This window comes from Ceratotherium simum, chromosome 21, assembly GCF_057802395.1.
Source record: "Ceratotherium simum simum isolate JZ-2026a chromosome 21, ASM5780239v1, whole genome shotgun sequence".
Lineage (NCBI taxonomy): Eukaryota > Metazoa > Chordata > Mammalia > Perissodactyla > Rhinocerotidae > Ceratotherium > Ceratotherium simum.
The window spans coordinates 15,951,536-15,974,806 of NC_141920.1; the positions used below are offsets into that span (position 1 = coordinate 15,951,536).

The 23,271-nt window shown below is 50.5% G+C and overlaps 1 protein-coding gene across 1 annotated transcript; it reads left to right on the top strand.

The window, feature by feature from the left end:
* Positions 1-3,457: 3,457 nt before the first annotated feature.
* On the top strand, positions 3,458-23,006 carry SDC4 (syndecan 4). The gene is made up of 5 exons (XM_087445214.1): positions 3,458-3,548; positions 15,423-15,561; positions 16,681-16,727; positions 17,725-17,923; positions 20,988-23,006. Exons 1-5 carry the CDS (start codon positions 3,480-3,482, stop codon positions 21,137-21,139), a joined length of 606 nt encoding a protein of 201 aa, XP_087301340.1. The 5' UTR covers positions 3,458-3,479; the 3' UTR covers positions 21,140-23,006.
* The last annotated feature ends 265 nt before the right edge of the window (positions 23,007-23,271 follow it).

Consider the following 23,271-nt stretch of genomic DNA (forward strand, 5'->3'; position numbering starts at 1 on the left):
TCTTCAGAGAGATTCTCACGACTTGGAGAGGAGGAAATTAATTTCGTAATTTCTGGAGGCTGGTATATCTTTATAGAAGAGCTTCCACTGTCTAACCTAGCAATCGTCAATCTTTTTTGCTAGGGTACTCTTCAAATGATTATTGAAAAACTGTGTCCTTCCTGACACATTTTTTAGTTGATAGCTAACCTTTTTCATCAAAAGTTTAAATAGTTGCAAAGGTTGTAATTTCCGACATATTGTAAATTCATACACTTAAAAATAAATGGTTACACCATTCTTTTAAATGTAACCAGTTGAATTAATACCCTAGCAATCTGATACCTACAACCATCCATTTAAAAAATACACGCACAGGCTCTCCTCTAACAGTCAGAAATTATACATCATTCCTTTTTCTATTCACACTCAAATTTCCACTCCGTGTTCCACCACAAAATTTTACCATAATGCATGTTTTATCCTTAAATGGCTTATTGATAACTCTATCATATTTCTCTGCCTGAAAAAAAAAATATATATATAAATTGGATCATTATTTTACTTTCTATGACCATAAGACTAGGTATTAAATTTTTCTATCATTACAATTATCATAAGAATGCAATAGGTACTGGCCTGGTTGCGTAGTGGTTGAATTTGCACGTTCCGCTTCTGCAGCCCGGGGTTTGCCATTTCCCATGCTGGGTGTGGACCTACTCACCACTCATCAACATCAACATGCTGAGGCGGCGTTCCGTACAGAAGAGCTACAACTCTACAACTATGATACACAACTATGTACTGGGGCTTTGGGGAGAAAAAGGGAAAAAAAGAGGAAGATTGGCAACAGATGTGAGCACAGGGCCAATCTTCCTCAAAAAAAAAAAAAGAATGCAATTGATCAAAACAATGTACATATACTACAATTTTTAAGTCTTACAAAATTTTTTAACAGCTTCATTGAGATATAACTGAAATAAAATAAACTACACATATTTAAAGCATACAACTTGACATATGTATACATTTGTGAAACCAGTCCTAAAACTTTGATAAATAATTATTAAATAGAAAAAAGTAAAATTGGGTAATTTTTCCTCCTCAGTTAGTTCACATATTCCTGGATGAGTATTGTTTGTGCTAGAATGAGATAGGTTTTGGCAATAATTGTATTCCTATTTTTCATTTTTTATAGATGTCAAGCAGTGGTGTGTCAAAGCTGGCTTGGACTGGTTCAATTTTTAGGAATTTTGTGGGTGGTGTTAAACATAACTATTATTAAAAATTAAAATCATAGGGGCCAGCCTGGTGGCACAAGCGGTTAAGTGCGCGTGCTCCGCTGTGGCAGCCCAGGGTTCACCGGTTCAGATCCCGGGCGCGCACCGACGCACCGCTTGTCAAGCCATGCTGCGGCAGCAGTCCATATAAAGTAGAGGAAGATGGGCACAGATGTTAGCCGAGAGCCAGTCTTCCTCAGCGAAAAAAAAAAGAGGAGGATTGGCAGATGTTAGCTCAGGGCTGATCTTCCTCACACACAAAAAAAACTATATAAATTTACAATTAAATAAACTATAGTAAAAACAAAGGATGTAAGTACTCAAAACTCATCACTGCCTAATTATTTCATTACATTTTACTGTTACCTATGCTCTTGATATTATTTGCAACTATCTGTGTGGTAGAAATATTGCTCATCTCTAGCCAACTCCATGTTCAGTGACATCACATTGGTAGCTTGATATCAGCCATGGTGGGAGTATTTACACACAGGAAATTGGCAAATGGTACAAATTAGCACTAGCCTCCTCCCCCAACCTATTGTTAAACATTCACCAACACATCACTGACTGTAAGTGTTGAGAAACCTTGATCACTTAAAGAAGTTGGTGGGAACGAAAGGAGTTTTGTTATAGCAATGTGATGACAGATAACCAAAATTGCATAGTGATCTATCATCAAAAATTATTTTTAATGATCTATGTACTGACAACTAGATTAAGCCCTCCTTCAATTCTGTGGAAAGCAAAGATTGTGAAAACCATCTGACTTGCCAAAGGATTTCCTATTCTAACGTGAAATTCATTCATTTTCTCAGTTTATTTCCAAAGCCTACGGTTGGGTATTGAGAACAGCTGAAAATAATTGCTTACCTTTAACTCTGTGGGGAAAAACATGATCAGCATTGGAAGCTTGCTTTACTGTCAAGCTTCTGCCTCAAAAGATTTTCATCTTTTGGTAATAATTAAGGGATGGAAGCGGGGAAGTCACTCCCAACCCTTCACAAAGTAGATGAATTCATAATATGCCCACAGAGGCCAAAATATCCTGGTTCTGAAGCCATGCTTCAGCTGTAGAAAGGTACATATATCTTATAAAGACATACATATTATACAATATATATGTGTGTGTGTATATCTTTATACAAGACAAATATAAACACATATGTTTATATATAAATATATGATATATAAATATATATATATATATGGGAGGGAGGCAAGGCTAGGCACCTTTGGTACTTTGATTATCATAAGATGCTCCCCCCTAATAATTCCAACGGTACTTGTATTTGGGGCTCCAAAGGATTTTACTATCTGCCCCCTTCCATGCACTGTTAGGGGGATGCAGTGGTAAGGCGTACACACAACTTTTTTTTAGGAAGGGCAGAAGCTGATCCGAGAATGGAGATAAACTTGCAGAGCAGTTCTCAGAAAGATCCAACTTTTTAGGAAGTTCAAAATCTGGTAAACTAATCCCTTAAAACAGAGGTCAGCCACGCAGAAACCAAAGTCTGCCCATTGGTTGTTTTCGGTCAGCCCATTGCAAAGAATGGTTTTGACATTTCTAAATGTTTGAAAAAAAATCAAAAGAAGAATGATACTTCGTGACACGTGAAAATTACATGAAATTCAAATTTCCGTGTCCGTAAATAGTATTTTATTAGGACACAGCTAGACTCATTCTTTTATGTATTTTTGGCTGCCTTTGAGCTACAACGCCAGAGTTTCAGTAATTGTGACGGAGACCGTATGGGCCGCAAAGACTAAAATATTTAGCTCTTTACAGAAAAAGTTTGCTGACCTCTGCCTTAAAACTACCCGTGCTCATGTTCCACTTGGAAAGTCTTCTGTACTCTCAGAGGGGATGGTACCCGGTTTGAAGAGCGCAGGTCTAAACTGAAGATCGTGGGTAAGTCCTTCCTGTCCCTGGGCCTCAGTTTCCCCAACTATAAAATGGGGTTGGACGCCGTGATCTCTGGGGGCCCGGACAGGGACTGGGGTTGATTGGGAGCGGGCCGGCGCGCAAGGAGCGGGTCCCTCGGGGTTTCCAGCTCCGCGGGCGGGCGCAGCGCCCCGGAGGCCCAGCTTTCGCAGGGGAATTCCGGGCGGGGTGCGGGCGGCGGGGGCGGGCCGGGGCGGGGCCGGTCGCCGCCTATAAGAAGGGCCGCGCGCCAGCCCGGGCCACCCGCCTGCGCGCCCTCTGCGGACCGCGGTACCATGGCCCCCGCCCGGCTGCTCGCGCTGCTGCTGCTCCTCGTGGGCGCCCCCGCCGCCGCCGCCGAGTCGGTAGGTGTTTGGAGATCCCCGCGGGGGGCGGACCGGTGCCTCCTTTGTTCCTGGGAGCCTGGGATAGGGGGGTGCTCAGGGGGCTGCGTCGCCCCAAACTAGTCGCCGAGGCCGGGGAAACTTTGTTGGAAACTTGGCTCCTGGGTCACAGGGAAGCACCAGGGGGTGGCTCCTCCGCGCGCCCCCAGCCTGTTGCTCTTCCCGCCTCTCCCTGGCCTCAGCCCCGCCGCGGGCTCCAGGCTCCGAGTGACTAAGCCGGTGTCACCTCTTCGCCCCCCACACTCTCACCCCTTCCCTGGTGATCCTGGGGCAAGCTCGGAGCCCCGAATCCCACTCCTCGACCTCTGTTGGCGTCCAGAGCGGGCAGCTCTAGAATCTGAGACGGACTGGGGGTCATGGGGGCTGCGTGTACCCAGAAGGGGGAGGGGTTTAGGGTTCTGCGGGGCCTTGTTTCACACACGAGGGAGCGGAGAGCCGAGCCCTGACCTCAGTTCTGGCCCCAGCCCTACCACTGGCTTGTGACTTAGGGCAAGGCCCTGCCGCTTCTAAGTCTCAGTTTCCCCATCTGCACAAAGGGTATGGGGAAGCCGGGCGGGAGGTGACCACTGCGCCTTCAGGGTCCCTACAAAGTTGGGACTGATCTTTCAAGGGCGGAGGGCAGGGATGGTTTACGCTCAGCGTTTCACTAAGAATTGAGCCTCTGCTTTCTACAAGAGGAGTGTTTATTTCTGCTGAAATGCGGACTGCCAGGTCTAAGGACCCACGTTGAGTAGGGTGAAGGGGGCTGGGAGAGAGAAGGCCTCAGTGAGTCCTGAGAAGCCTCTCCTTGTCGCTGGCCACTGGCCCCTGGCCCCTGTCATAGTTTACAAAGCCCTGGGCCACTAGAAGCTCCATTTATCCCAGCAGCCAGCTGGGGAGGAGGGAGGCAATCTTGTCTGGGAAGTTGGGGGCACAGGAATTGCTGGGAGAGGCCATTTGCCCCTCACAAGCCTGGGCTTTGTGCTCTCTTCGTGCCCCTAAGCACCCGTTTCTGGGGGGAGCGAGTCCGTGAAGTTTAATTATTAATGTCAGCTCCTTTCTGGGGCTCCTGTTTCTCTTGGCTTACTTAGGGGAGAGTCCTTTCCTCCTGGTAAGCTCCTGTTGAGGAACGAGTGAGACCCAGAGCAATAATGACCCCTGCCCCAGCACAATTGCGGGCCTGCAGTGATTCTAGCAAACATTTAGTGCTTGTGGTGTCCCTGGCACTTTTCTAATAGCTTTCTAATGGCTGTTCTAAGGGCTTATCAACTAGCTTAATTCTGACAGCAACCCTACTGTTTACCGTTTTTAAACTGGTCCTGAGGCTAGAGAGGTTAACTAACTTGCCCAAGGTCACACAGCTTAATAAGGGGCCGAGTCAGATTCAAATCTAGGCAACCAGGCTTCAAGTTCTGCACTTATCTTAACTTGTAGTCTGATGCTACTCTGAATGGCTGCTGTTGTATCCCATTCTTGGGTAAGTCAAGACTAATTTAGAATATGTTGAGTGTTTGGGCCGGCCAGCCTCAAGGAATTCTGAGGTAAAAGGAAACGGAAGCCCAGAGGGAGGTGATGACTTCCCCAAACTAAGGGCACCCTTGGCAAAAGGTTAGTGGCTGAGCCAGGACTCGAACTCAAGCCTGCTGCTCCCTGGTGCAGTGCTCTAAACTAGGCCCTGAAGGATGTGTTGGAGTCAAGCAGTTGGGGAAGCATTGGAGGAATGCTGTGTTGGGTCCCGTCGGCCAGGGCAGTGTGGGGAAAAGAAGAAAGACCTAGAAGGTTGTGAGGGCACTGCATGGGCAGTCACATGCTAGTCTCGGCTCAGAGGCTGCCGAGCCTGCAGGTGCTTCAGAGTGAGGAGCAGACAGCTATCCTGGGGGCAGTCAGAAGGATGTGGTTTGGGGGAGGGGGCAGCGCCAGTCCTGTGTGTGGTGACCCATCAGCTGGGGGAGAAGTCAGCCCTGAGCAGCTGCTTCCTGAGAGAAGTGTCCGTCTCTCATCCTGACCTCAGCGCTCCCCTTCCTGGTTAATGTCACAGACCTTCTGTCTCCAATTGGGTCACAGGGCTTCCCTTTTTGCCTGCCCCCCCTTTCCTCCCAAGATTGTGGCCGGAAAAATCAGACCTAGTCACAGTTGGATTAGACCATAGAGATGATCTGGTCTGCTCTTTTCTTTTTGCAGGTGGAGAAAACTGAGGCCCAGGGAGAAAGGTTTTGCTAATAGCAGTTATGATTAATTGAGCACTTTCTGTATGCTGGGTCTGGTGCATTTTATCCTCACAAAAAACCTAGCATGTGGGGATTATATTAGGTCAACTTTACGTGTTCGGGAACTGAGAGAGGTAAAATGGTCCACTTTGGGGTAGCAGAGAGCATCCAGGCCATCAGAGTCTCTGTCCAGTAGTCCCCCTCCAATAGTGTTGTTGGGGCCCCTCCTCAAATTTTAGGTTTAAGCCAAAGGACTGCCCTCCCCTTGGGTGGTCCCCCCCGCCTTGGTGCCACAGATTTTTGGGAAGGGAACCCAGGCTGAGCACCCAGCCTCTTCTCCGTTTGGTGGGGCTTGCCATCCTAAACCAGTTCTTCCTGTCCAGCTGGGAGCATTCCCCTGAACTGCCTTCTGCCACTCCCTCCCTGGCCAATTAAAGGCAGCCTTGTTTTGGGAGCTGGACCCCACCCCCACCCAGAGGTGTTGCTGCCCAGGGGCACAGCTCACTGACTTGGGACCTGGCCCAGGCAGTTCCGGGGAAGTCTCCCCTGCCCACCAGCTGTACTCTAGCTTAGAGATGTTTCTGATCTCCTTGAGAATTTTCTCTCTGATTGCACAGAAGTGGGGTGGAGCGGAACCCCAGGGGGTCTAGGACCCTTGAGTGACCAGTGAGAGCTCTTCCAAGTTCTTAGAAGCCCAGAGAGCTATCAAACACCCAGGAGAATATTTAGGCCCTGGACTCGAGGGCTCTGTGAGGTTGAGCCTCCTTCTCTGGATTGATATCCCCCGTCTGTAAAATAAGGGGTTTGAACTGAACAGGCTCGAGAGCCCTTTCCAGCTCAGATATTCTGTTAATAATTAAGTACCTACTCTTCGAAAGGAGCTGTGGAAATCCTAAAGACATCTAAGGCATTCCCTCCCTTAAAAAAACTTACGGTTCGTGAGGGAATTAATATGCTCCACCAAATTCTGAGCCTCCCCCCTAACACCACTTCCACGCCCACACACCCGGGGCAGGAACTCTGCTCTGTTCGTTTGTAGTAAAGTACCTGTCTCAGAGTTAGTACTCAGGAAATGTTTATATGGATGAATAAATAAATGCAGGTGTGTAACTTCATTCTAAAAGGTGCATTGAGGTTATTTATTACTAATATGAATGCCTCCCAGTGATTCTGGGAGGTAGGCATTATTATCTCCATTTTTACAGGAAACTGATGCTCAGAGGAATGTAGTAGCTTGCCAAGGTCAGAACCAGGTTTGTCTGATAATACAAGGTGTCTGGTTTGAGCATCTTCAGAGAACATTCCAGATGAAGAAATTGGCTAGGTTTGAAGGTAGATACTTTGGGTCCTACTTCTGAATTGCTGGGTGACCTTGAGCAAATATGCCCTGTCTCGGGGTCTCAGTGTCCCCAACTCTGAAACGAGGAGGCGGGACCAAAGCCCTCTAAGGGTCCTACCTGCCCTGACAGCCCACTGATGGGGGAAGGGGAGCTTTCTTGGCCTCTTTGGTAAAGAGCCTAAACAAGAAGGGATGTTGGGCTAGGGCGGGGGGTGTGGAGACATTCAGCTCCTGCCGTCCCCAGCTCCTGGAAACAGAGGGCTCTTCCAAGGACGTGGAGTGCTGAGCTGGCCTGAACAAGGAGCTGGGGGAGCCAGCCTGGGCTTCCCGCCCCTGTTCCCTTTGGGGAGGAATTGGCTCCTAACTGTCCTAGCCTCCTGGACTGGTGGGCATGATTTCCAAATGACTGTTTAAAATTGGGGGAAGGGGCTGGACAGGGCTGTGAGTCACTGGAGGAGAGCGGTGGCTGGCCTGCCTGAGTCACTCCTTTCCTTTCAGCTTCTTGGCTAATAGGATGGCTCTGTGGTGGGGGTGTTGGAATGGGCTCCCAAGTTTTATCTTGTCGTTTGGGAGCCTATTAGAGATAGTCAGTGTCTCAGTGTCCAGGGTCTTGAGGCGACGTACAGTACCCACTTCACAGCACTTTGCCTGTGTGTGGACTTTGACAGGGTAGAGTTCAGCCAGTCCTCAGAATTGCTCTTTTGACCTCTGCAGGTCAAAAAAAGCAGGTAGTGCTTTTTTTTTTTTTTTTCCTTGCTTAAAGCAAAACTGAGGCTGCAACTGGTCTGAGTTCGTGAAGCAAAGCTGGTACAGTCCAGATTTGATTTGACCCCAGGAGTCTCTGATTTTTCTGATGCCCCCTCCTTGCTTCCTGGGACTGCCTGGAGGGCACTGGCACCTGGGCTTGGCGTCAGGCAGACCTAACTTCAGGGGTGTGAAGTCCACCTCTTACTAGCTGCAGGGTTTTGGACGTGCTGCTCAGCCTCCCAGAGCTTCCGCTTCCCAGTCTGGGAGGAGATTGTGGTGAAGCTTGTAGCAGATGACAGGGCTGCAAGTAAAGCTCCCTGTACTGTGCCTGGGAGAGAGGCACGTTCCCTTCCTTGCCCAGGCCATCAAGGTACCTTTGAGGATCCCACCCCCAGGGCCCCTGGAAAGCTTTCTCCCCTCCCCCCAACAGCTGCAAGGTGGGAAGGGAGGAGTCTAGGGTGGGGCTGATGAAGCCCAAATCTCCTATTTGTTTGTCTTAGAAGTGGGCTGTTCGCTAACTATCGGATGGGTTTATATTTAAACAAGAACCAGTTCCTGGCAGCCCCACCCCTCCTGCCGGGATCTGTAGGAACCCCCTGCTGAGCAGTTTTCAGCCTGGAGGGAGGGGGGCAGGGGTTTACAAAGGGTACCCGACAACTGGGACACTGCCTAGGACTCCGGGGTCACCCTCCTGTGTTGGAGGGGCAGTGTTTCTAATCCTAGGGAGGCCGAATGAATTGCAAATGGTAGGGGGTGGGGGGTGCTGATGGTAGACAGAAAAGGTACAGTGTTCTGGAAAGCCGGTTTTCATTGTGTGGTGCCTAGGGAGGGAGGAGATGGCATGTGTCAACAGCTGGGCCCTGATGGAACCCTGGGACTACAAGAAACCCGACATCTTGGGCTGTTTTGTTATTAACTCACGGGTGACCTTTGGGCGTGGTCCTGCACCTGCCTGGCCCTCCCGCCCTGTCTGCTGGAGGCTGGGTAACTGTAAAGTGGGGACGTTTCACAGCCAGAAAAACCTGAGTCCCCATCTCAGCTCTGCCACTCACCCAGGGACACACAGTTAGTTAATAAGTCACTTTGCCAGCGTGAGCCCTGGTGTCCTCTATAAAACACCTGTGTCACTTGAGGGTCATAATTGTTGTTTGGCAAGCTTGTAAAGTGCTGGCTTAAGTTTAGTTTATTGTTAGTGGCTAGACAAGGGTTCTTAACCTGGCCAGAGTTTGGGGAGGTAACGTCTGTGCACACTTTGAAAATGTAAACTGATGGTTATAGTTCTTGGGGTTCAAAAATTTTTATCCTTTTCAGAGGAATCCAGGAGTCCCAAAAGATCACTCCGAGATCTGAGCAGTTTGGCTTGGGCCTTCTATACTCGTCATTACGCTCACCTACGGCTGCTACTCCCCACCCCCACCCAGGACCAGGCTCTCTCCCGTCCTTCAGGCCCAGAGCTCAGCTGCCCCAGTTTTCTCTGGCACAGTAGAGGCTGCTAGTCAGGTGACACCTGGGGTAATGGAAAGGGGAGGCAGGGAGAGGCTGGTATGTGTGGAAACAGTGACTTGATGGAGCCCGGCCGGTTGTGGCCAGGCCTCCAGGGACTGGCTGTACCACTCAAACCTCAGGGCGTGGGGACAGGAGTGACCAATGGCTGGGCCGGTCATCAGGAGTAGGGACACTCCTTGCCTCGGGGAAGCCCTGCCGGGAGATGTCTGTGGGACAGACTGACCTGGTGTGGAGTAGTGGCTTCCCCGCATGGCTGGGGAGGCAGGGAAGGCGGGGAAGGGGCAAGAAGCCAGCACCCAGAGCTGATCTGATCAGCTGAGACAAGGCCATTGGCTCTGCTCTGGAGAACACGGGAGGCTTGTTTACGTCCTGCCCACGGATCCAGCAGGGACCTCGGATCCGCTGCCTAGATTACAAACCCCAGCTTCAATGTACCTCTGTCTCTGCGGTCCTGAGGGAGCCAGCCCCCTCCCGGCTGTCTCCACCGGTAATCGGAGCAGTGCCCAGCTTCGTTACCGGGCCTCGAGACAGAGGGAGTCTTGTCTCTTTGAGAGCTGTCTTTTACAAGTGGGGAAATCGAGGCCCAGGGAGGGAATCTCCCTAGGTCACCCAGGGAGTTAGTGACAAGGGTGCTGCCTCAGCTCCTGGCAGGGGGATGTCCAGAGGCTACAAAAGCTCCATGCCCCATTCCTAGCTGGCACCCCAGGATGCTGGAGCACTGGCTGTGGGAATGGGCTGCCCTGGGGGCACCGGGGGTTGGTGAAAAGCTGGCTGCTGGCAGTGCCGAGCCTGGCTTCTCTCTTGAGTGATTGTGTTCAGAGTAACCTGACCTTGGAGTGGGCAGAGCAGACATTGGAACCCCCACCCCTCCCCCAGTCCAGACCTGGCTTAACCCTTCAGGCACCAGAGCACCCAGTTGCAGATTGGTGTGTGGTTTCTTTTTGCCTTCTAGATATATTTTTCATCCCCAGGGCAAATCAGAAATACTCTGGGGATACAGGTCCCCAGGTAAAATTTCAAGTGTCTCTGGTCACTGCCATTTGCTCCTTTCGGAAACACACAACTGGTCTTTCCTCTGGCTCTATCTGCTTAGGACAGGTGCTCCAAGTTGTGTCACCTTGGGCAGGTCTCTGCTCATCTCTGGGTCTTTTTCTCTTGCACGATCTCAAGGGAGCTGATTGGTTGTTGAAAAGTCTCTGGTCTCAGAAGCACAATGATCAGGTGTGTGTTCTTTCACAGTTTGCAAAGCAGCTGCCCAGCCACCGACCGCCTTCTTTCTAGAGATGGAACTGCTTCTACAACTTTTCCCAGGTCTCTGACCCTTTGAGTACTAATCTCCTTAGCCAGAAGGAAGGCAGGTGGGGATTAATAATAGCCAGCTACTCATTGAGCACCTGTTGTGTACCAGGCCACGTGCTGGGTCTCTTGCACACACTAATGCATTTCACTTAATCCTCATCATCCTGCAAGGTGCTACCAGCCCTGGTTACAAAAAGGAAACTGAGGATTCGAGATGTGAAATAACCCCCCAGGCTCCTAGAGTTAGGAAGTGGCAGGACTGCAGTTTGCTTGTGGATCTGCCTTTTCAGGTAACCACTCTGGTGGTGGATCTTTCGTTTCTGCCGAGGTGTAGAGTTCTGGTTGTGGCCCCCAGGTTTTGCTCATTCTGGGGGATATCTGACCCTTCAGAAGGGAGATGGAGGGGACAGTGACTGTATCAATAGCCCCTTTGTAGGTCTCCTGCCAGGGTCACTCTGGTGGGTTCAGTAGTTGGAGCCCAGGATACTCACCGTCCCTCCTCCTCCCTAAATTTGGCTTGTCCAGTTGCTCTTCTGGTCCTACCTCCTGAAAGAAGGGTCAAGTGTGCCCCTGACCCTACCTCTCCTGGGGAGGATCCAGGTGGGGGAAGGCTCTCCTCCCTCTTTTCTTCCCACCAGTTCACAGTTAACCAGGACTTGACCCTGAACTTCTCCCTGGTGCCCCAGCCAAGTTTCTGTTCTTTTGTTTAAGCAATATCACTTTCACCTTTCTTTACTCTCTGGCCAGGGAGGGGGGGGTTGCCCTGGAGCCCTGGCCTGGCAGTGTGTGTTGTGGCCGTGGGGTTGGGGTGGAGAGGTGAAGCGTGGGTGGCAGTGAGAAGCCTGGCTGTGGCTAAGGCATGGTCTTGAGAAAGTTCTAGGTTTGAACCCCAGCTCTGTTGCCTTCTAGCTTTGTGACTTTGGATGAATGACTCAACAGAACCTCAGTTTCCTGCAAAAAATGGGTAAAGCATCTTACAAGGCTTTTGTGCCAATAAAATGAGGTCATAGAGAGAAGCACCCAGCTTGGTGCCTGGCACATGGTGAATATTCATGCTAGTCACCCAGCCTCCATGCCTTTCCTGGGTGACTGAAGCTGTTGGACTTTGGGATAGGGTTGGTGACCTTTTTCTATCTTCATGCCCATAGGCTACGGACTGGGTGGGGGGACTATATCTGGAGTGACAGCTGCGGCCTGTGGATTTGCTGAGACCCTTAGGGACAGCCAAACCCTTGAAGGGGAGGAGGGAGGACAACTCCAGCCTGGGAGCCAGGAGACCCACGTTCGAACTCCAGCTCTGCTGCCAGGTGCTTGGGTGACCTTGGCAAAGTCCCTGGTCTTTTAATCTGTTTGTTGGGTTATAAAATGAGATGGTTGGGTTCTGTGGCCTCAGACACCTTCTATGACAGGTGTTAGTCCCTTTGGAACAAAATAGCACCTACCTCTCTTTTCTGTGGATGATTTAGGGAAGTGTCCAGCATCTGTAGACCCCCAGGCACCAACCCTGGGTGCCCACCAGGGTCTGAGGGACCCAGGCCCACTACCTTACTCAGCTGATGATTTCTGTTATGTGTCTTTGAGAAGGACAAAGATACAGGGAGACCTGAGGGCCCAGAGAGGTGCCTGTGTGTCCACACACATGTGAACACACATTCCCCAGGCAGAGATGGGGTGAGCTAAGAACAGATCACATCCTTAGCCAGGAGCAGGTTGGGGTCCCTCTCTGGTCAGTGCTGGGCCTGGTTCTTCAAAGCCACCCCAGATTGAATGGGCCTTGTCTGAAAAGAGGGTGGGGAGGGAGGGCTATTGCACACCCAAGGGATGATTGCCCACAAGCCCGTGGAGCTTGACCCTGTCTTGCTGGCCTAGTCTTAAAAGGGCTCCCTCCCACTTGGGAATTTCCCTCTTATCAGGGGTCACAGGCTGAGAAGGGGCCAGAGAAGGTGCTTCTGGAGTTGAAGGATTTAATTTCCTGTGTCTTCTCATCAGCCTCACCAAGCTTCTCCCTTGACTTGCTGTAGGAGGGCACCTAGGCTTATCTAATGCAGCCTTTAAGGACCCCTATCCTTTTAGAGCCTGGAATATGTGTCAGGTGAGGTCTAAGCCTGGCCATGCTGCCCATCCCTGGCTTAGACACATCATTTGTCCTCTCCGGGAACCTAGTATAAAAAGGAAGGGTTAGGGATGACCACAAAGAGGGCTGAACTGGGAATAAATCTTGGTTTCAGCCTCAGTTTTGTTGCCTGTTTGGCTGCAAGCTCGTCATACCCGCTCGCCACCTCTCTCAGTCTTCATTTCGCTAATGTGAAACGCAGGTAGTTACCATCAGCCAATCAGCGTGCTAATCCCATGGGTTGTTTTGAAACAACCTTTAGTACTTTCACATACTAAAAAAAGGGCACAATGTGGTAAACAACATTCCGTGACTCTGACTCCTGGGGCGCAGGGAGGGGTGGGGAGGGTCTCAGCCTGAAACAGCCCAGTGTTGGGATCCCAGGTCCTATCTTGAGGACTTTGAGCTCTGACTCCACACAGCCAGTCTGGTCTCCAGGCTGGGTCAATAAGTGTCCACAGTACCTTCTTTCCCTCCTGGCTGGCTGGATTTGACCTCCACTTAACAGGGCTCCCTCCTAGCCTGGGTAGGCAGGCACTCCATGTACACATATGTTCATGCATGTGTTTATGTGTATGTGGTTAAAGGCTCAGGTGACCTACACCTGGGTTCTGGTCCAGTGTGGCCACTTTCTGCCTGTGTGACCTTGGGCAAGTGACTTTATCTTTCTGAGTACCACCCCACCCGCCCCCGTTTCCACTTCTGCAAAAAAGATCTATTCGAAGGACCTGCTTCATGCTGTTCAGCTTGGTAAGCTATGGAGGTCCTACTGTTTCTGAATCTGGGCCCCAGGGGAATTTGCCGCAGGAGATGGGGGTAGGAGCACAGGGAACTGGCAGCTTGCGAAACCATGGAGGAGCCTTCCTCCTGAGCTGCCAAACCAAAGCCACAGGCACGGGGCTGTGTGCGGGGGCTGGAATTCCAGCGCCAGCAGCTCAGCAGCTCCTGATTCTCGAGTCATGAAGTCATCTCTAACCAGGGCTTAACCCCTTCTGGCTCCCCACTCCCATGTGTGCCAGGCGGTCTCCCTTCCGGCGGTGGGAGGGAGAGTGCCTGCCCACTACCTTCCTCCCAGCCTGACCCTGCTCCCTTCCAGGAATCCAGCATGTGCCCTCGCGTGGGTGGAAAGGAGCTTGACAGTCAGGTCCACCCTCCTTTCCCGGGAAGCCAGTGGAGAGAGTAGAGGAGGAGCCTGGGCCTCTCCTGAGATGGTAACCTTGTCCTAGGAACGGATATTCCTTCTCAGGCTCCCCGCTGTGTCACCGGCAGTCGCAGCTGGGTGAAGGACAGCTTGGGCAGTCAGAAACAGACCTGGTCCCTTTCCACTGGGAGCTCTAACTAATACACTGTGTGACCTCGGGCAAGTCACTGCCCTTGCCCTGTCCGGGGCTCAGATTCTCTCAAGTTCTATGAAATGGAACCTCTCTAGCTGGCGTTCTGTCTTTCTGAGCAGACCCCCTACCTCCTGCAGTTATGGGCTCTGGGGAAGAAGATGAGAATATCTTGGGGAGTATCTATTGAACTTAATTGAAACGCTAACTCTTCCGGCAAATAGTAGGCACTTGAGTGTTTGAATTAATCAGTGAAATAATGAACTTTGCCCGGGACGACAGAAGCCTCAGCCCAGAAGCTAAGAGGGTGGTAGACGTTCCAAATGCTTCCTGCTCTCTTGAGCTCTAGAGGATGGAAGGAGAGTCGCTAACGTACTTACTGTGGGACCTTGGGAATGTTCTTTGCCTCTCTGGACCTTTATACTTTCCTTTTGAAAACTGCTCAGTGGGGCGGACCTAAGATTCTGCTGTGACCAGCTGGGTTTTCATGGGGTGGGGGCTGAGTGGCACTTATGAGTGCTGGCGTAGATGGTCCATGAGGGCAGGAACTGTGCCTCTCTGTGCCCTGCACGGTGCTAGTTGTAGAATAGATGTGTGGGAGATGTTTGGAAGGCTGAATACAAGCATGCGCTTATGCACTCTTGAGTCACCAGATCCCGGCAGTGCCTTGACCTGAGGCTGCCCTGGGGTGTGAGTGAGCCAGCCCTGCCTGTCCCAGCCCAGTCTGACTCAGCTGGGAAAGGTGTCCCGGACTGGGCAAGACCAGAGCCAGCAGCCCTCTCCCTGCCTCGGGTGAATCAGCTGCAAATGCCTCATAGGGACCCTGGAGTATGCAATCCTCAGGCGGCCTGTGTGGGTGGGGAACCCTGGCTCTGAAGTCAGGCGGCCCTATCTGGAATCCTCAGTCCTCCATCTGCTACTTGTATCACCAGAAGAAAATGATTTCATGTCCTGAATGTCCAGTTTCCTCAGCTGTAAAATGGGGTTAAAGACATGCCTTTAGAGTTATTAAAAACAGGGCCTGACACATAGCAAATGCTTAGTACATGGTACCTAATAATATTTATATTCTGATTGTTACCACTTTTATGATTTTTATTAGCCCAAAATGGGAAAGAGACTTGCCTAAGGTCACACAGCAAATGAAGGGCCAGGAGGGGTCCAGGACCCAGGTCTCCAGGCTCTGGCCTGATCCCCTTCCAGCACCCCAGCTTACCTTCCTGAATGCCCAGTTCGCTGCCTTTCGGGGCTCAGAGGCTGTTGCAGAGCACTTGGGGGGGCTGTTGGCTGATGTATCTCCTCTTTTCACCCTAGATCCGAGAGACCGAGGTCATCGACCCCCAAGTCCTCCTAGAAGACCGATACTTTTCCGGAGCCCTACCCGACGACGAGGATGTGGGGGCACCCGGGTCGGAACCCGATGACTTTGAGCTGTCCGGCTCTGGAGATCTGGGTATGGAGGGCGTGGTGGGCAGGCCTGGGGCACGGGGCTCAGGGAATGTGGCCTTGTCTCCTAGGAGGGTGACCACTCCTCGAGACTTGGATTTTTGGGGGAATTTTCCTCCCATGCTCCTCCCCCCTCAAAAGCAAACAAAGTAACTGGATCAACCCTTTGCATCCCTGAGACCCTCCCTGGGCTTTGAGTTCATTTGTATCTCTAGGTTTTCTGAGCACCAGCCTGAACCTGTCCACCTTTGGATGAGGGCATGGGGGTAGGGTGGGGATGGGGAGGAGGTCTAGAGGAGTGTTTTTCTTCCTTTGAAAAGGAAAAGAACCAGTTCAGAAGCCTGGGGACATGTGTAGGCAGAGGTGTGGGTGGGGAACAAAGATCAAGCCTCTGCTTGGTGGTGGGGGGTGTAGGTGAAGGGGCCGAGGCCTCTCGGGGCTGGACCAGGGCCAGTGCCTCTCCTGGTCTTCTGGCCACGGATGCCGGCCAGACAGAACTACTGAGAACATCCTTCTCTGTGCAGGGTGTCGTAACGATTCGAAGTTTGAGCTTTGGAGTCACATAGGCCTGATCCCAACCTGCCACTCTGTGACCTCCCAGCCTTGGTTTCCTAATCTGTGAAATGGGAACAGTAATGACGGTCCATCAGTGTTGTGGGGATTGGACTGAGTTAAAGGTCTCGGCTCATACCAGGCACTCAGTAAATATTTTAATATTGCAATTTCTAATACTTTGTATTGCAATCTAGAGTGTATGGAAACAAATCCCCTGGGGAGCTTGTTAAAAGCAGATTCTGATTCAGTGGGCCCTGAAATTCTGCACTTCTAACTAGCTCCCAGGTGATGCTGTTGGTCACTGGATCCACACTTTACAGAGCAAGGGTTTGGAGCTGACAAAGCATCTGCCCAGCTACCAGCTCAACATTCCTGTGCAAGAGCCAGGGAGGCAGGTCTTAGGAGCCCCATTTTACAGATGAGGTGACTGAGGCTGAGATGCGAATGGTCACCTACTGGACATTGAGCATTTGGGGGCTGGTCGTAAGTTAGGACTCCCACCAGCCATGGCTGGTGGGAGGTCATTTATCTGGGGGTAACTCACACTCACACAGCCTTTCTGACCTTACAGATGACTCAGAGGACCCCAGGATCTTCCCTGAAGTAATCCAACCCTTGGTAAGTAGCTACACGCTTTTGCCTCTCGCCCCTTGCTCCTCTGTAACACCTGTTGAGAGGGGCAGAATAAGTGAGGGTCTGACCTCACTCTGCAAGAAGGCTTTTATTTGTAGCCTTGGGCTCCTCTGGGGCAGGACAACTGTGGGTCATGGCTCGGCCATCCCTCCTGCAGGGATAATCACTGTCAACACTTACGTGTGCTTCCAGCCCCTTCTCTGTGCATTGCTGGGTATTTCCCAACATTAATATCAAATTATATACACAGTTCTGGGTACTGCATTTTTCACTTCAGGTGGTCATGAGTATCTCCCCAGATATTAAATGTTCTTCCTATTCATTTTTATAGGCTTCATAATCATAGTTCACCTGATTCCCCTTATTGATGGAAAAGTTGTTTATAAGTTTTTGATATTCTGAAGTTCTCATGCTTCAGCAAGCATCTTTTACACAAATCTCTGATTAGCTCCTTAGGACAGAGTCCCAGAGGCAAAATTCCTGCCTTAATTTTATTTATTTATTTATTTTCCCCCCAAAGCCCCAGTAGATAGTTGTATGTCATAGCTGCACATCCTTCTAGTTGCTGTATGTGGGACGTGGCCTCAGCATGGCCGGAGAAGCGGTGCGTCGGTGCGCGCCCGGGATCTGAACCCGGGCCGCCAGCAGCGGAGCGCGCGCACTTAACCGCTAAGCCACGGGGCCTGCCCCAAAATTCCTGCCTTAAAGGGCAAGCAATTTCTGCAGTTTTGTCAAACTGCCCTCCAGAGCAGTTACTCTGGAATACCCACTGGCCTGCAGTGAGTGGGAACCCCTGCTTCCCTGCACCCTTGGTCACATTATTCATTCCCCTTTGGGGACAGATCTACTAGAAAAGTTGAGAGTCAGGATTTGACAGCATAATTGTTGAGAGGTTCTTGCTGATTTCTGCTCCAGGACCTCGTGGTTCAGCCAGAGAGACGGCGGCTTAGTTTTTGTCTCTTCTCCCCCTTCCCCCATCCAGGTGCCTCTGAGTAACCACATCCCTGAGGGGACAGGGCCTGGGGGCCGGATTCCCACTGAACCTGAGGAACTGGAGGAGAATGAGGTCATCCCCAAGAGGATCTCGCCCTTTGAAGGGGACGAGGATGTGTCCAACAAAGTGTCCATGTCCAGCACTGCCCAGGGCAGCAGCGTCTTTGAGAGGACAGAAGTCCTGGCAGGTGAGGTTCTGTGCCCCTCACAAGATACCTGGAGGGAGAGAGGGCTGAGTGGGGGAGAGTGCTGCAGACAGGGATGACTCCAGCCCACTGGGCTCCTTGGTGCCCCTTCCTTTCAGGCACTCAGGGTGCCCTGGGGCATTGAAGGACTACAACTTCCTAAGGGGGGCTCTGACTGTGTGCAGGCTGGTGGAGGGGGAGGAAGAATTGCATATCAAAGGCTTCTAAAGAATAGACAAGGAGTCATTCACTTCCCTTAAGTCCTTCTCTTATTTTCAAAGCAATTTTACTGCCTGGGTTTGGCACCCCGGAGTTAATTATTAAAAGTTGAAAACTTCCCTTGAAAGCCCCAGGCTCCTTAGGATGGGGCTGGCTTCCCCTCCCCCTGCTCTATCACTTGACAGCCTGTGACCTTGGCTGAGAAGCTTTCAGAACCTCAGTTGATGAGGTGAGCCTCAGTTTCCTTCTCTGTAAATGGGTACAATGACACCTCCTTGGGCTGCTGTAATGACTCCAGGAAAAATAGAATCTGAAATAACTTGGTAAACTATAAAAGGCTCTTCTGATTTGTTACTATAATCTATCATTGAATTGACCCGTCACAGTACGGGGCACACAGGGAACCTTCATGTGACAGATTAAGAAACTGAGGCCTAGAGAGGCTCAATGTTTGGCCTCAGGTGAGAACCGCAGGGTTCTTGATTGTAATGTGCTGTTGTGGGGAAAGTTCTGTTCTAGTGTGAGACTTCAGGAGTGGCTCTGTCAAGCCTGACCGTGGGGCCTTCAGCTGGGGTGGTGGTGACTGGCTCCCTTTCTCCTTCCCTGGCTGCCTTGGGGGTCTCCAAAGCCGGGAGGCGGCGAGTTGTTAGAGGGAACTTCCTTTCTGGGCAAGTTTTACAGGCCAAGGGCCACTCTGGATGACCCAGCCTGGTGAGTGGGCGCCCAGGGCCCAGGCTAGGTAACTCCAGTCTCCTGGGAACCAGCTGGGCCAGCAGCTCCAAGAAGGTTCGAGGTAAAGGGAAAGAGCCCTGTGTCCTGCCTCCCTCCGGGACAGAGAAAGGATCTTGCCTGCATCTTGCAGATGAGGCTCCCTGGGAGTTTGACCTCAGTGACTTTGGGCCCTGGTACTTGAGCCAATGTTTTTTTTTTTTAACTTTTCCTTTGCTACTTTCTATGTGATGGGGGGGTGGGTAGGGGGGGTGCTGTTGGAACTAGAGGGACCCTTAGTGACCATTTAGTCTTTTGAGTTTCAGACTGCTTGGTGGAAGTAGTTCAGAAGTAAACCCTCACCCATCTTTCTTCAACCACAGAGTTTCACTTTTAGCTGGCAGCTGTGGGGTTAGCATACCAACTAAGGGCTCTACTGCTTTTAAAGAACAATTTGAAAACCACTGACCCAGTCCAACTGTTTCTTAGACTTGGGAAGACTGAGGCCCAGAGAAAGCAAACCACTTGCTTTGGGTCACATAGCAAGAGACAGAACTGAAGCCAGGCCGTCTCTTAAATCTTCCCGTTGAGAATTACATGAGTGTAAGATCTTCATATGAAAAGTTACATTGCTGAGCTAGCTGAGGTGGGACCCTCCATTCCAGGAGCTTGTAAACAGCACCTGAGCATTTATCAAGTGCTTGCTGTGTGCCATGTGATCCATGGGCCTCCCTCAGGGAGTCCCCACAACAGCCGGATCAGGCAAGCATGGTTATCTATACTCTTTACAGATAAGGAGGCTGAGGCTTAGAGAAGCCAAATCACTGTCCAAAGTCACAGAAACAGGGAGTGGTAGACCTGGCTTTGAACTTCTGAGACTGTACTTGAACCTTGACCTTGTGGGGATTTCCAGCACAGACCCAGGGCTAAGGTCATCAGAGGGAAAGGTGATGGAGGCACGAATGGGCTTAATAGCTGATATTCCATGTGCTTTTCCTGGCATCTTCTGGGGACATCTTGTTGCTGCTTTTTCCTCGAGTTTTAGCCAAGAACCTTACTTGGCTCCTCTGCGCCCCCATTGTGTGCATAGATTTGGAGTGTATGTGGGGACAGAAAATTAATCTTCTTAGCCTGAGTAAGACCGAATTAGGGGACTCAATCTGCCACAGAAAGGATTCTGTGAGACATCCCTGCCCCCTCAGTGAGCAGCAATGAGCCATTCAGGCCGCCTGGCATGGTACAGAAAACAGAGGCTCACCTGAGGTCAGAAGCCCACATCCGCCCAACACTAGCCAGGTGCCCTGGGCAGTGCTCCTCTCTGAGCTGAACTGTGTCATTCCTTAAGGACTTACTGTTGTGCCAAGCCTGATTCGGGGTGCTGGGGACACAGATATAAACCACAAATGTTTACAGTAAATGAGTATCGAGCATATGCTATGCACTGTTCTAAGCACTGTAAGTGGGTTAATTTATTTAATCCTTAGGAAAAACATATGAGAAAAGTACTGTTATTTCCACTTTGCAATAAAAGAGATGCAGGAACTTGCTGAAGATCACACAGCCAGTAAGTGGGAGAGATGGGTCTGGAACCTAGGCCTTAACCACTGAGCTACATACGTAGGAACATAACCCACCATGTTGTGGTATAATATCTATAACATGGTCGTGTGGACGTATTAGCGTGTTACAGCTGTGTGTGGTGCCTGTGTGTATGTAGACTGTGTATGCCTGTCTGTAGAAGTGTGGGCCTGCATGGGTATGTGCAGGGACAGCTAGAACACACTGTGCTCAGCGCTGTGGGGTAAATACGTCTGGGGGATTTCCACAGCCTGCAGTTTTTCCAGCTCCTGGCTCAGCTAGTCCTAAGCTGTTGCTGGGGAGTCAGCCTGGTGTTTGGAAAGAGCCTGACTTTGGACTCAGGCAGATGTAGGTTGGAATGGTGGCTTTGTGCCTCTGGCCCTATGGTCTTCAGTGACTCATAGTGACCCCCTTCTCATCAGTGAGGTCGTGAGGATTGAATAAGGCGGTGGTGATGGTGAGGATGTCCAGTTGTAAGAGGACCGGCTGGGTGGATGTGGCAGTGTGTCCTGAGGTCCCGATGAGCAGCTCTCACCTCCACTCTCCCATCTCTTCTCTGCAGCTCTGATTGTGGGCGGTGTCGTGGGCATCCTCTTTGCTGTTTTCCTGGTCCTGCTGCTGGTGTACCGCATGAAGAAGAAGGACGAAGGCAGCTACGACCTGGGCAAGAAACCCATCTACAAAAAAGCCCCCACCAACGAGTTCTATGCCTGAAGCTTCTGCATGGGCACCAGCTTGGACTTTGGGCGGGAGGGAAGCCGCAGGATTGTGAAGGGTGGCCACTGGGGTAGGGGGAGGGCAGCCTGACACTGACCTATCAGCATCTCCAGCTCTGTGTCCGGAGAGACATCATCTTCTGCTCTTCCTGCCTCCTCTTGAGTCTCTGGGCCTCAATTGTCCTGGCAGAAAAATGGGGTTAAACTTGGCCTTTCTGAAGACAAGTCTGGGATTGAAATCCTTTCTTAAGCTCCCAGTTTAGAATGTAGGCCCAGCTTAGACCCTATTCTGACCATGCCTCAGCCAGAGCCCTTCTGAAGCTGTTGTGTGAGTCCTGCTGGAGTCTGCCCCCAGCGGCCTCCTTCCCTGTCACACAGCCTGTCCCTCTGCCAGGAGCTGGGAGAAGGATGTGTCCGTCAGAGGGCACTTGTGACCACACTACAGGAGTCTCTGTGGTCTAGCTTGGGCCATTCTAGGCTCTTTCAAGTGACTTGGAAATCAACCTTTTTTATTTGGGGAGGGTGGGGAGAGGAGCTGAAAGTTCATACTGAAATGGATTTGTAGAATATCTGTAAATCTATTTTTAGTGGGGTATTTTTTTAATGGTTCATTTCTTTATGCAGAGCCTCTCTGCCTGAGCAAGAGTGTGCAGGTGCCGAGGTGTTCCCCACTCTCTTGCACATTTCCACAGTACCTGCTAAGTTTGTATTTAATGGTTTGTTTGTTTGTTTCTCAAAAATGAGAGAAGAGCCGGAGAAATGATTTTTATTATTATTTTTTTTTTACTATTTATAGCTTCAGAGAGGGCCTCTCCTTCCCTTTCCTCTTTCTCTTTAAATCCCCTCCCCGTTTTTTTTTTTTTTTTATACTAAGCACTCCCCTGCTCATGACCTTGGCCCTTTCTGAAGCTGCTAAGAAGTAGCTTTTGCTGAAACATAGTTTTCTAGCAGATCCCAAAATATAATGTAAGGGATGTTGGGATATTTGTATCTCTTTTCTTGTAATATATTATTATTCTTCCTTGGTTCTAGAAAAATAGATAAATATATTTTTTCAGGAGATAGTGTGATATTTCCAGTTCAAAGTTGGCTGGATGGTTGGGTGAGTGAATTTTTGTGTGGTCGAGTGGATTTTTACCTCTTTCTTTTGCCCTGTTCCTGGTGCCTTCTCCTGATCGGGCCGGAATAGTTGAGGGGAGATGATTCTACCTTCTGTCTAGCTTTTAATTGAGCCCAGCTGGTGTTCCTTTATTTGCTTTCTCCAAATTTAAGAGAAAATTGGAGAGCTGCACCATCCAATATGGTAACTACTAGCCACATGTAGCTATTTAAATCAATTAAAATTACGTAAAGTTAAAACTTCATCCCTCAGTTACACTAACCACATTTCAGGTGGTCAGTTGCCACATGTGGTTAGTGGCTGCTGGACCGAATGCGCAGGCAGAGACCATGTCCATCTCATGGACAGCACTGCTAAGAACTGACTTAAGTCACAGTCCCAGCTTTGCTGGGATGACCTTTGTCTCCCTGGGCAAAGAGGGGAATGGTGGGTGGCTGGGGGGGCTGATTCGGCCTGAACTCTGGAGCCTGTTGTCTACGAACCTCCCTCTCCAGAGAGGAGAGGCTGGTGGCTTAGCCTGGGCAGGCCAGGTCTTCTGACCGCACTGGCTAGGGTGGGGGGAATCAGCCTCGCCTCCTGCACCCTGCACCACCACAACCCAGGTCCCAGCTGGCTGGGTCCTCTTCCTCCCTGTGTCCTTCTCCTCTGGCTATGTTGGGAATGAGCACCTCTTCTGTAGCCACTTCACACTGTTGTCTGTTACTGATTTTTTTGATAAAAAGATAATAAAACCTGGTACTTTGTAGATCGCCTGCCTCTGTCACTTTAAAGTTCATTAAGAAGTCATCCTTTCTGGGCTCTGTATCCTTAATCCCAGTGGGGCCTGAGATGATTGCCCTGACCAACTGCCCTCTGGGATGCCAGACCCAGGAGGGAGAGAAGTAAGAAGCCAGGAAAGGACCTGGAGAGGAGGGAAGAGAGTCAGAATGCTCCCGCCCACGCCCCAGAGAGCCGTGGCCTCTGGGGCGTATGCGCCTACCTCAATGTTTTGTTTAGCCGGCACTGTTTAA

Excerpts from the sequence above, each read along its gene's own strand:
- SDC4 (XM_087445214.1), top strand. The coding sequence starts at position 3,480 with ATGGCCCCCGCCCGGCTGCTCGCGCTGCTGCTGCTCCTCGTGGGCGCC. Across the intron at positions 3,549-15,422 it reads CCGCCGCCGCCGCCGAGTCG|ATCCGAGAGACCGAGGTCAT; the intron begins GTAGGTGTTTGG and ends TTTTCACCCTAG. Across the intron at positions 16,728-17,724 it reads CTGAAGTAATCCAACCCTTG|GTGCCTCTGAGTAACCACAT; the intron begins GTAAGTAGCTAC and ends TCCCCCATCCAG.